A 13,092-nucleotide genomic window follows, 5' to 3' on the forward strand; every position below is an offset into this window, starting at 1 on the left:
GAGTGATGAGGTGCTGCGCGAGATGACCTGGCCTCCACAGTCACCGGATCTGAACCCAATCGAGATGGTTTAGGGGTGAGCTGGACCGCAGACAGAAGGCAAAAGGGCCAACAAGTGCTAAGCATCTCTCGGGGAACTCTTTCAAGACTGTTGGAAGACCATTTCAGGTGACTACCTCTTGAAGCTCATCAAGAGAATGCCAAGAGTGTGCAAAGCAGTAATCAAAGCAAAAGGTGGCTACTTTGAAGAACCTAGAATATGACATATTTTCAGTTGTTTCACACTTTTGTGTTATCTATATAATTCCATATATAATTCCACATGTGTTAATTCATAGTTTTGATGCCTTCAGTGGGAATCTACAATTTTCATGAAAAAAAAAAAAAAAAACTCTTTGTATGAGAAGGTGTGTCCAAACTTTTGGTCTGTACTGTATATACTAAAATGATTATAAAAAGTGTAAAGGTAAATATAAAGGCAAAAATGCCCCTGTAAATCAATCAAAAGGGGAAATATATTGCCCCTCAAAGGAACTTAGTTGTGAGACTGTCCAAGACAGCATGTATGATAAAGTTGAGACAAAGATACTAAGTACACATTACGGGGAAAAGTGTTTTATTGGAGCCCTCATGATGAAATTACATGCACATAAACTAAGCAAATTTACAACTGGAATTAAAGTTACATGCAAGAAGTGGTAAAAAGAGAAATCTTTTTATACAAGATTCAAGGTTAATGTAAATGAGATCAATGAAAAAGTCTGACAGAGTTTTGATTGATAATCAATAAAAGCATGAACAGCCCTCTACAGAACAATTAAAAGCTTCTGAGTATTCAGTGTCATAGTTTTAAAAAGTATAAAACAATACAATACATAGAGTGTGTAATCATCTGCTGCTGCAATGCTAGTTGTATGACCACTCAAAATAATGTGTGCACATTATTAATATTCATTACTTACTATCACACTTGCAAGTGTCCACATGAAAGACTGTATTAATTAATATATGTGGAGGTCCATGTTGCATATAATGTAGAATGAATTAAATGAAATAGCTCATCATTGATTTAAGTGGTTACACATTGTGCAAATGAAAATAAACCCTGAGTCTCATTAATCCAAGTATTAAATTCAGTTACTTAGTGCAATAGAGTACTACTGGAATCTGAGAGCAGCTTTTTAAAGTTGTACATAATTTCAACAACATGCAACAACATTTCCCAGATTCAGCAAAGACAGTAACTGTTATTAATAAGCATTGTTAATTTGTCATGCAGTATTCTGTCAACTGTGCATATATGTGTTAAAGTGGCTGTTATTTTATCTGTTCTGATAGTTTCACAGAATAATCCTTTTGTGGATACATTCTGGGCTTTTAATTTTATGGTAACATTTCTTCCAGTACTAAATGGCCATCAAATAATACATTATGATGAGGTCATCTGATTGAATAAAAAATTAAATATTAAAAGTGAGAGCAGTCTATCATAGGCATATATTATAGAGGTATGTCAGAACAGTGTGCTGCGAAAATGTTAACTGTATGACATTTTGAATATAATACAATATATTTTTGAATAAAAGTTTTATTCCATAAGTGCATTTAGCTTTTCTTTGATATGTCCCATTTGAGTAAACAGTCAAGCTCTGATAGGTAAAGTGAAATGATAAAGTACAGTATGTACAAGCTAAATATCTGCAGCAATTCAAAATATTCATTCAACATTTCAGACTACATATTCTATAGGAAAAATAATAATCCACCAGGCAGGTCAGGAACATATAGACACATAGAAAACTAAATCATAGTTCAGTAAAAGTGATTTTTGAAATAGGATAATGCTAATTCTATAACTGTTCTATAACTCTATAACTAACATGTTACTGTAGGCTACTCATGAACACAAAACAGTCACCAGGTTTTTTTTAGATTCTGTCCATTTGACGACATAATTCACATGTAACTTTGCATAGTTTTACAGTTTTTGGGAATGGGACGGAATGCCAGGAACCAAGTTTCTGAAAAGATAAAGCGGTTTAAAAATTAGTTAGCATTTTTGCCTGTTGATCATCTAATGGATATTGAGCTGCAAAGTAAGATGCTGGTTGATATACCTAAAATTTAAAACTTTTTTTATTTTTATGTATCTTTATGATCATAAAAACATTGGTTTGTAGTGCTAATAGTTGTTCCATTTAATGCACTTTGTTATTCTTCTAGATATTTACCTATGGCTAATGAACTGGAAGTCTTTTGCCAAGAAAATAGCTTCCATGTTGCAAAATAAGGTGGATTTTAGTGTCCTGCAGTGAGGAAGGATAGAGCAGGATTGTATGTCTCTGATAATATTATTGTTGGACATGAGTGACAGTGAAAGTCGTGAGATTTGCCAAGTATGGTAAGCCATACTCAGAATTGGTGCTCTGCATTAAAACCAATCAGAGTGCACACACACGCTACATATCCAGCACCTGGGGAGCAACTGGGGGTTCAGTGCCTTGCTCAAGGGCTCTTCAGCAATGGGTATTGAAGGTCATTCACTTCCTCCCACCTACAACTCCTGCCAGCACCGAGACTCAATCCGGCGACCTATGGATAACTAGTCCAAATCTCTAAACATTAGGCCACAGCTGCCCCAAAATGAACATGGACAAATACTTTACTGTACTTTACTGTAAAGTGTTATCAAAAAGGTTGTTGATTTGGACCCACATTTGAGTTTCTGTTTATTATATTTGCTCTATCCTCCAGAAAAAAAAGAGACCAAATGAAAAATGATCCGTTTCTCTGGATTTACTATTTAAAGGTGTATATATTTGTTTGTGTAAAATGAACAATTTTGTTTTATTTTATAAAGTACTGACAACATTTCTCCCAAATTCCCCAAAAAACATTGATGGTCATTTAGAGCATTTGTTTGCAGAAAATGACGTCTGGTCATTGATAGCAGAGAATGCATAGTTTTCCGACCAAAGAAAACAAGTTTATATTCATTTGTAAACAACAAAATACTGATGTTTTTAACTTAGGAAGTTCAGAAAATCAATATTTGGTGGAATAACCCTGATTTTCAATCACAGTTTTCATGCGTCTTGGCATTCTCTCCGCTCTCCGCCAGTCTTTCTCATTGCTGTTGAGTGACGTTATGCCACTTCTTACACAAAAATTCAAGCAGCTTGGCTTTGTTTGATGGCTTGGGACCATCCATCTTTCTCTTGATCATAATGTGGTTCAGGTCTGGAGATTGGACTGGCTATGACAGGGTCTTGATCTGGTGGACCTCCATCCACACCTTGATTGACCAGGCTTTGTGAAATGGAGCATTTTCAGCTGGGAAAACCAACATTGTCAGAGCATTAGGACAACCTTGTACTGTATGTGGCTTGATTCACAGTGGATGGATTGTAGACCTCTCCAGGTCTCCTTCTAACCATTAGACAACCAGGTGTTGGGCAAAGCTTAAAACTGGACTCAACCAAGATGGTCCAATCCTTATGGTGTTTTTTTTTGCAAACCTCAGCCTGGCTCTTCTTTGCTTTTCATTGATGAAGGTGTATCCCTACTAGCATTGCTCTGCCCCTATGAGTCTGTTTCAAACTGTTCTCACCGTGCACTTCACCCCAGCTGCCATTTGCCATTTTGTTGTAGGTCACTTGGTGTCATTCTACGGTTGTTGAGTGACATTTAAATGAGTTGGTGGTCATCTCATTCTCTGCTGGTCTGTAGCTTTGTTGTCCTTAATGTCTGCAGCTTGAACTGCTGTCTGTGAAATTATAAGGATGGAAGCCACCTCACTGTGTCCCTCTTCCAGTAAAGCCAGAACTGAACCCTTTGTTTCTTAACTCAAAGCTTTTCTTTTTAATTATTTTGTTATGGTCAATAGTTATTTTATTCCAATTACTTTTGAGGTACTACTACCACTGTTTTTGCTATCCAGCAGATGCCTATTGCAAGAGGATAGCGATGACCACAGAAGTGATTTTTATTCTTTTCCTTGTTAAGGCGATCACCTAATCAGTACTTCATTAAGCAGAATGAGATGTGTACCGTATTTTTCGGACTGTCAGGAAGTCGCACCTGAGTATAAGTCGCATCTGTCCAAAAATACGTCATGATGAAGAAAAAAACATATATAAGTCGCACCGGACTATAAGTCGCATTTATTTAGAACCAAGCACCAAGAGAAAACATTACCATCTCCAGCCGCGAGAGGGCACTCTATGCTGCTCAGTGTAGACTACAGGAGCACTGAGCAACATAGAGCGCCCTCTGGCGGATGGAGAAGGTAATGTTTTCTCTCGGTTCATGTCAAATTAATTTTGATAAATAAGTTGCACCTGACTATAAGTTCGCAGGACCAGCCAAACTACGAAAAAAAGTGTGACTTATAGTCCGGAAAATACGGTATGTGTTGTGTCATGGGGTGAAGAATCACTCGACAAGGGGTGCGTGAATTAAATGCCCCAGAGGGTGGATTTATTTATAAGTGTAGGGTGCCTGGTAAAGTGAGCTGATCAAGTTTCTGGTTGCTGTTGCTTTCCATGTGCTCTCCGTGCTCTTCGGTGCCAATCAAGGTGAAAGTGGGTGTCCTGACGTGCTCCAATGTGGGTGGGCTGTCGGTCACTCACTGCTTTCTGCGAAGAAATGAGAGAGGGATTAGACCAGCATTGCATTCGGTTCGAGAACCTCTTCTGAGTGCAGCGTGTGCTGCTTAAGAGGGGGCAGGCTGATGGGGAGCAGCTGTGACCGATCAGCCGTTGATGAGGACTTGCAGGTGTTTTCCGTTGGTTGCGACGCTGATTCCTCCAGGAACGCTCATCACTCCCCCCCCACCCCCAAGCGTCGTTCTGGTCCTGTGAACATATGTAGACAGTAGGGGTGAAGTTAGGGGAGGGTGGGGAATGACCCCTGACAGACCTGCATAAGCTGTCCAGATTTGGTTGAGGCCATCAGTGTTTGCGTTGGCGGCCCCGGCGCGATGGTGAACTTCAAAGTGGAAGTCCTGGAGCGCTAGGAACCAGCGAGTCACCCTAGCGTTGGTGTCCTTGGCGCGGCCTATCCATTGTAAGGGCGCGTGGTCGGTTACCAGGGTGAACTTGCGGCCCAGGAGGTAGTACCGGAGGCCACCTGATGGCCAGGGCTTTCCTCTCCACGGCGGCGTACTTCCTCTCAGCTGGGGACAGCTTCCTACTTATGTTAATGATCGGATGCTCCTCACCTTCCTGAATTTGGGAGAGGACCGTTCCCAGTCCCGTGTCGGAGGCATCCGTCTGCAGCAGGAAGGGGCAGCTAAAGTCCGGGGCGCGGAGTACAGGCAAGGACGTGAGTGCTGCTTTGACCTGAGCGAAGGCCTTTTCCACCGACAGAGTCCAACATACTTTCTCCGGCTGCCCCTTCCTGGTCAGGTCTGTCAGGTGGAAAGTTGGGGATAAAACATCGGTAATAACCTGCCAACCCCAAGAAGGCTCTTACCTGGGTCTTTGTCCGGGGTCTTTTTGGCGGCGTGGATGGCCTCGACTTTCTTGTCCTGTGGCCGGATGAGACCTCGGTCGACTTGGAAGCCCAGGTACTTGGCCTCAGAGAGGGCGAGGTGGCATTTTCGGGGGTTGGCGGTGAGTCCAACCCACTGGAGCTCCAATAGCACCCTCCGCAGACGATCCAGATGTTCTTCCCATGCCTCGGAGTGGATCACGACGTCATCCAGGTAGGCGGCCGAGTACGCCTGGTGGGGCCACATGTTGATGTCCATCATTCGCTGGAACGTTGCGGGGGCCCGTGTAGGCCGAAGGGAAGGGTCTGGTACTGCCAATGGCCACTGGGGGTGGAGAAGGCAGTCTTCGGCTTGGCGGCCTCAGAGAGCGGTACCTGCCAATAGCCCTTGGTGAGGTCCAGGGTACTGGTGTACCGGGCCCTTCCTAGGCGGTCCAGCAGCTCGTCGACCCGAGGCATGGGGTACCCGTCGAACTGGGAGACTTCGTTCAGGTGGTGGAAGTCATTGCAAAAGCAGAGGGGGCCATCCGGCTTTGGGACCTTTACAATGGGGCTGGACCATGGACTACGGGATGGTTCTATTACACCCAACTTCAGCATTTGTTGGACCTCTTCCTCAATAGCCTGCCGACGAGCTTCCGGGACCCAGTAGGGCCGTTGCCTGATGACGACTCCTGGGGCGTCCTGATGTGGTGCTGAAACACGTTGGTCTTCCCGGGCTGGGAGGAGAACACATCCTGGAACTGACTGACCAGGTGCTGCAGCTCCGTCTTCTGGGCAGCCGAGAGGTGGGGGTTGACATCCACATCCACAACCATGGGCTCGGTGAGGCTCAGGGCAGCTACTTGGTCCCGGGTCCCCACCCATTTCTTCAGGAGGTTGATGTGATAGAGTTGCTCCGCCTGCCGTCGTCCCAGCTGTCTCAGGCGGTATGTGACCGGCCCAATCCTCTCCACCACTGAGTAGGGTCCTTTCCAGGAGGCCAGGAACTTGCATGTGGAGCTGGGGACCAGGACCATGACACGGTCTCCCAGTTGGAACTCCCGTGGTTGGGCTGCCTGGTCGTAGTGACGTTGCTGCACTTGCTGGGCCCTGGTGAGGTATTCCCAGACTAATGGCATCACTCGGTTGATCCGTTCCCTCATTTTTTGGACGTGCTCAATGATGGTACGATGAGGGGCAGGCTGCTGCTCCCATGCTTCCCGGGCCACGTCCAAGAGGCCCCGAGGTTGACGGCCAAACAGGAGCTCGAAGGGGGTGAATCCAGTTTACAGTTGAGGCATGAGGAACTTTGCGGATCCCAAAGAGCACATAGGGGATCATGAGGTCCCAATCCCGCTTGTCCTCCGCTGCTACGCGTCTGAGCATTTGCTTGAGGGTTTGGATAAATCTCTCTACGAGCCCATCGGTCTATCGCGGGGACGCGCGAGCCGCCTTCCGTGGTGCTGGTGACACAAACAGGGAAAGAGGGGGAAAAAAAATTAGGAGTTGGGGCGGTGATTTTGTTGGTAATTCTTCACTGTTTTGCCCCCATTCTCCACCACTTGTCACGGGGTGAAGAATCACTCGACAAGGGGTGCATGAATGAAATGCCCCGGAGAGTGGATTTATTTATAAGTGTAGGGTGCCTGGTGAAGTCAGCTGATCCGCTTTCTGGTGGCTGGTGGTTCCTGTGGGCTCTCTGTGCTCTTCGGTGCCAATCAAAGTGAAAGTGGGTGTCCTGACGTGCTCCAATGTGGGTGGGCTGTTGGTCACTCAATGCTTTCTTTGAAGAAATGATTAGGGATTAGACCAGCGTTGCATTCGGTTCGAGAACCTCTTCTGAGTGCAGCGTGTGCTGCTTAAGAGGGTGCAGGCTGATGGGGAGCAGCTGTGACCGATCAGCCGGTGATGAGGACGTTGATTTAAGAAAAAAATTTGAGAGATCTCTTAATTTTTCCAGAGCTGTATATATGCATAAAAGTAAATCTGCTCATCCCATCATATCTCTTCGCAAGACTTAGATTAAACCACTGCAATCAAAGGAACGAGTCTTTAAGTTTTGAAGCTTGAAAGTCTTATGGGTTTGCAAAAACAATGACATAATGCTCATTTTTGAGTGAACTATCCCTTTAACAAGTAAAGCAGTTGGTTGTGTGTACAGCAATTATGGTGTATTCACCAGAAAAGTGAATCTAGATAAAGTGATAATAGTGTCACTGATTATAATGGGAACAATTTAGTTTTGTGAGTGTTTATGTGCATGTGTGAGAGATATTGTAGACATACATACATACACACACACACACACACACACACACACACATACGTGTGTGTGTGTGTGTGTGTATATATATATATATATAGAAAAAAAACTTACTTTGTAAGCACATCCAGGCCACGGACTCTAACATTTTGTGATTTCTTGGTTAAGATAAGCAGGTTTTTGAAGTTGGTGTGGCGCCAGTTCTTCCACACAATTACTGCCACTTTTTTTTTGGGTGGAACAGGAAAAGGTTCCGGATTAGCCACTGCATCTGTGACCGACAGAGACACCCTGTTGGTGGAAAAGGGATTCAGTGATAAACTAGATGATTAACTGCTGAGCAGCTTTTTCTCTTTGTACTCATGAACTTATGAAATTCATAATGAATGGAAAATGGTGTTAAAATTCAAACAGAAATTTTGGATGCAGAGTTGATTATAGTCATTCCTCATTGTCAGTCCATCAGATCCAGTAGGAAAGTGGAAGGTACCACATTCTGATTAAGGGCCACCTCTGGAGTCCTGTGCTTTTCATCCATGGTTGAAGTGGGGTAGGTAAAGGCTGGTTCTGTGGAAAGGTGTAGGTGTGAATACAAGCTTGGCGTGACTTTGCTAGAAAAAGAAGAATTGCCCAATGTTTGAGGAAAAAGTATTTGCAAAATGGTGTGACTGGCTGATACTGGACTGAGCTCTATCTTCAGCACAAATGCCCAGTGATAAGCCCTCTGCTCAAGGACTTTCTCCAGGTGTTGGCCCCTGGGTTCCTGGGTGGATGCTAAGGTGAGGGGAGCCAGCAGATAAGTGATGGTGGCTGATATTGGAGGGAATTGAGGTGTACAGGGAACTCCAGTCATGGGAACAGGGCTCTTTTGCTGTGACAGGAGAGGGTTGATTAGGCTCATGCTGATGAAAGTGTTCCTGTCTCTCCGTGTGCTGAGTGAAACCAGATTCACCTACACATAACAGAGAAACATTTTAATCAATTGATGATGAAGACTTTGTAAAGTCTCTGCTAGCTTGTATATAAAAATACAGATGGTTGAATCGATAAAAAAAGAAGAAAGAAAAGCTACAGGTAGTTTGTGGCTGTACTACCAGGCCGGCTGTGACTCCAAGATGTGGACGCCAGGAGACCCTCAGGGACAACATGGTCTTTGTGCTGCATGTGGATGCTGGAACCCAAGATGTAGGCTGGAGACATACTGATGGAAGAACTGGACATCATGTTGACTCCATAGGGACAGGAGGACAAAGGTGCTGTGTAATGACGAACAGCTATCTGTGTTTGCAGGAGGTGCATTATGTGATGCAGATCCTTTGTTAGAATTGACACTTCCTGTTTCAGGTTGCCCATCTGGAATGAGTTGTTTTAAAATATTTTATTAAAGTATATATAAACATACGAATCATAAAACATAAATAAACCATCAGTTGCAAACTTAACTTTATGTCCTTACACCTAATGTCATAATGATTTCTGAGTTTATACTGTAAATAGGAACATTTTATAAGGATTTAATGTCTCTGTCTTTAGGAATGAGATTGTCACTACCTTATTGTTGAGTTGTTCAATGGTCTCTTTCACTTCCTTTGTCTCCTGAAGCAGTGACTCTTTCACCTGATTATACCCTGCATTAAAAATAAGATGCAATGACCCAACTGGACAATATTAAATGTAACTTAGATTCTAAGAATAAAATATCCTTACCGTCCAGTGTCTTACTACCCAGTGATGTCACTGTGCTAGTTTTGGCAGTGGTGTCCTCCACATTAAAACGAAACACATGTCCGTTGTCCTCAATTCCATCTACAACTCTGTGAAAAGCCATACAGTCAGAATATGTTATGCACAAATATATATCTAAACAAAAAAAAAATCTAATGTCTTTTTAAAGTCATTTAAACTTAATAGCATGCAAATATCAATTCATACTGTCTCATCCTGTATTTATACAGGGGTAGGCAACTCCGCTCTACCCAATAAGAAAACCTAAGTCTGTAACACACCAAAGCTAACAGTCAAATGTCGGCCAATGTTGAGCCATCATTGAAGATCTTTCAGCTCAGTTTTTGCAATGTGTTCCCCACTGTCTGCACTAGTTGGATCCTGTTTGGCAACGTTTTGGGCAATTGAGTATTTTGAGTCACCTTTGGGAAGTCAGTGAGACAGATACCTCTGTTTTTATAGCTTACCAGAACCAGAGCACGGGAAGAAAAACAAAAGTGATGAAAGCGAGCAAAGGTTTTAAGAATGTACTAATTTTACCTGAGCATTCTAACGTGCAAACATTTTTAAATGACATATGGAATGAAGAAAGTGAAAACCAACTGATCAACAATAAATATACTTAGAATGCTAAACAAGTGCTTCTCTGTTTAAGGTTTATATATCAGCAGTCCTGGTTTTGGTGACCATTTTGGAATGACAAATATGACTGCTTACTGACACCAACAGTGGAGAATGTATGTTCTTTTTGTCGGTGTGTTCAAGTGAACCTTTTTGGCCTAGATGCAGATGACACGAGGTTGACAGCACAATTGTCTTTCATCGCTGCTAGTTGTTCAATGACAGTTTGGTGTTTAACTGCTTTAAGGCCTCTTTTCACAGCAAGTAGCCAATCACTGTTTTGTTGATCTGTGGCAGAAATGTCAAAATGTTGTATCCTTTTAAGTAGAATATACTGTCTAAGAATGTTACCTTGGACTAAGATCTGGTGGTCCAAAGCAGTTGAGAGTGGGGATGAGCAGTTTGGCAGGTTTGCGTCCAGTACCTCCAGAATCTGTCTGTGTCCTATGGATGGATTTGGGTGTAGATGAGGGAGGATGGGTTTGTTTCTGTAGTTTGTTCTGATGTTTAGGGGAAGGGTTTGAACTCCAGCCCCTGACAGGAGAACGACACTGTCGCAGGGTGTTTAACTGCAGTAACTCTTCCCCTAAAAGATTCCCCAGTGATGTACATCTTACTGGGTTGCTTAGAGTGGGCAGAAGAAGATTTCGGCATGTATTGGAAGCAGGTGGGACATGGAAGTACTTGTCTAGATCATTAGCCTTTTCTACAGTGGATGGACCCTTATTCTCAGTTGTTGCACTGGAGTATGGGTAGTTCTGCTGCAATGAGAAAAAAAATGACGCCAGGGATTAGGTCAGAGACTGTACAGTATATAACTGAGATAGACACTGTATCATCACAATGAATGAGAAAAAATGGAATGTAAAAAGTAAAAAAAAAGTGATTAATTATAATAATATATAATAATTGGAGGAAAAAGTCAGGTCAGTAATGTTTGTATTTCTGCTTAAGTTCTCTGGTAACCATTGCTTTAAAGAGTGGAACTTTTAGATCGCTGCATAAATTAAGTCCATTTGTCTTTTTCTAAAAGACACTTTTTAATTTTTGTTTTTTGGAGCTTGAGCCAAGTCTTGAATGAATGAATGGTTTGGTTTACTATGTAAGTAAATAAGTGTGTTAAGAGATTGTAGACTTACCTCAGTCTCACTGCCCTCTCTTAGGTTGTATGTGAGGTTTAGGTGGATGTCACTAGTGAAGATGCTGGCATACTCGGTATATAGTTCAAGAACATCACTTAAACCTTTCATACTTATGTACTGCAGGTCACAATATGTCAGTGCCTTTACATCTGCATTCGTCTTGATCACGTGATTCTGGGATGGCAGGTCTGAGCCAATCAGATCTCCTTTTCCTGTAATGACATCAACACTAAATAAAATCAACTACTCTATTATAAGTCATTTTCATATAAATTTAATATTTAATTCTGTTTACCTATGTATAATACGATAGCTGTACTGAAAAAAAATCTAACTAGCTTTTTAATCTTTTTGTTTTCTATGTTTTCTTTTAATTTATTATACAATAATAAAGAAAAGACCTCTAACACTAGCTTACTCTATTCTTTTTCTATCGTTTTTTTAATTTTATTTATTATATTATTAAAAAGCCCTTGCTACGTGTACTGTGTTTAAGCTAACTGAGACTTGTTATAGCACTTGTATATCATTGCTCTTTTGTTGTTTTTGTTGTGCTCATTTGTAAGTTGCTTTGGATAAAAGCGTCTGCTAAATGAATACATGTAAATGTGTAGACCACATAGGCCAGTAATCCCACTACTAGAAGTATTTTTAAGACAACTGTACAGTTTTTAGGAAAAAACAAATAATATAGACTTCACTTCATGTTTGTACTTTTAATGTGTCTGGCACATAAGTTTGTTCTTGTAAACATGATTTTAGTTTTCATGGACTGGATAAGTCGAAAGTAGTTGCTGTGGTAATGGACAGTTGTACACCTGAAACATTCCATTAACATATTGTACATCAACATGTAACGTTCAGAAGGATAATCAATATGTAATGTCCAAATAACAAGTCAAAAGGTAGAAAAGCAACGAAGACATGTTACCAACCCAGAATAGCCAAGACCATGTTGTCCTTCAGAACCTCCAGTGACCCAGAACAGACAAAGTAGTTGGCCTGCAACGCATCCCCCTGTCTGATGAGATATTCCCCCGGTGTACAGAAAGTGGTTTTGATATGGAGGGAGAGTGAGCGCAGGCAGCCCCTACTGGCACCATCAAACACGGGCAGCTGCAGGATGTCTTTGTTTAAGTGCATGGCTATATCTGCACGCAACTCGTCAGGAAAATCATGCAAGAGCTGCAGAAAAAAACAACAACATAAAATCTTCTTTACCATTGTTTCATAATACAAATTATTGTTTTCCCCTAAATCAAAAGGTTTGAAGGTTCAGACAATCTTCCTCTTCACTGGTGAGTGCCACTCAGCCTTATCTCATGAACAAGCCTCTGTGCCCGTATCCTCTCACGTGAATGTGTTGCAGTTTCTCTCAGTTCTGGCTAGGTGGTGAAACCCATTCTGGACCTACATAAGACAATTGAATCGGCACTCTCCACGGTGCCCATTCAAAATGGTTTCTCATAAACAAACCTATCACCCACCCATATTGAGAGCTGGTTAGTGTCTGAGAATTTAATGAATGCGTAGTCTAATATGCTTATTGTTCAGCATTACATACTAATCTAGGGATGCATTAGAATGTAAGGGAATTGCCCCACAGAAATTAAGAAGCATTTGTACTCTGAATAAACTCTGTGATTAGATTAGAGGTTTACATTGCAACAGTGGAAGGATGCTGGCTTCACCCCATCAATGCCCACATTTTGTGTAGCTGCCATATAAGAACATCATGCTGTTGGTTATTCGGTGTGCAGGCAGGATCTGGTAATTAGAAATGTCAAGGATGAGGTGTCAAAACTCTTTTGTCCTGCTACAGTGCTGGGATTTTCCTGCAACGTGTGCCTAACAGTGCTAAGCTTCA

At 42.2% G+C, this 13,092-nt stretch overlaps 1 protein-coding gene across 1 annotated transcript in view; it reads right to left on the reverse strand.

The window, feature by feature from the left end:
* Window positions 1-402: 402 nt before the first annotated feature.
* LOC113072461 (potassium voltage-gated channel subfamily H member 4) overlaps window positions 403-13,092 on the reverse strand; it is a 43,040-nt gene continuing 30,350 nt past the window's right edge. Inside the window, exons 10-17 of the mRNA XM_026245440.1 lie at window positions 12,161-12,410; window positions 11,223-11,437; window positions 10,435-10,844; window positions 9,445-9,551; window positions 9,289-9,365; window positions 8,832-9,090; window positions 7,852-8,689; window positions 403-2,020 (exon numbers count right to left, since the gene is read on the reverse strand). Coding sequence (XP_026101225.1) covers window positions 8,466-8,689; window positions 8,832-9,090; window positions 9,289-9,365; window positions 9,445-9,551; window positions 10,435-10,844; window positions 11,223-11,437; window positions 12,161-12,410 — 1,542 coding nt within the window. The 3' untranslated portion in view covers window positions 403-2,020; window positions 7,852-8,465. The remainder of the gene's footprint in view (window positions 2,021-7,851; window positions 8,690-8,831; window positions 9,091-9,288; window positions 9,366-9,444; window positions 9,552-10,434; window positions 10,845-11,222; window positions 11,438-12,160; window positions 12,411-13,092) is intronic.

The sequence above is a fragment of the Carassius auratus genome, unplaced genomic scaffold (genome assembly GCF_003368295.1).
Source record: "Carassius auratus strain Wakin unplaced genomic scaffold, ASM336829v1 scaf_tig00009130, whole genome shotgun sequence".
Lineage (NCBI taxonomy): Eukaryota > Metazoa > Chordata > Actinopteri > Cypriniformes > Cyprinidae > Carassius > Carassius auratus.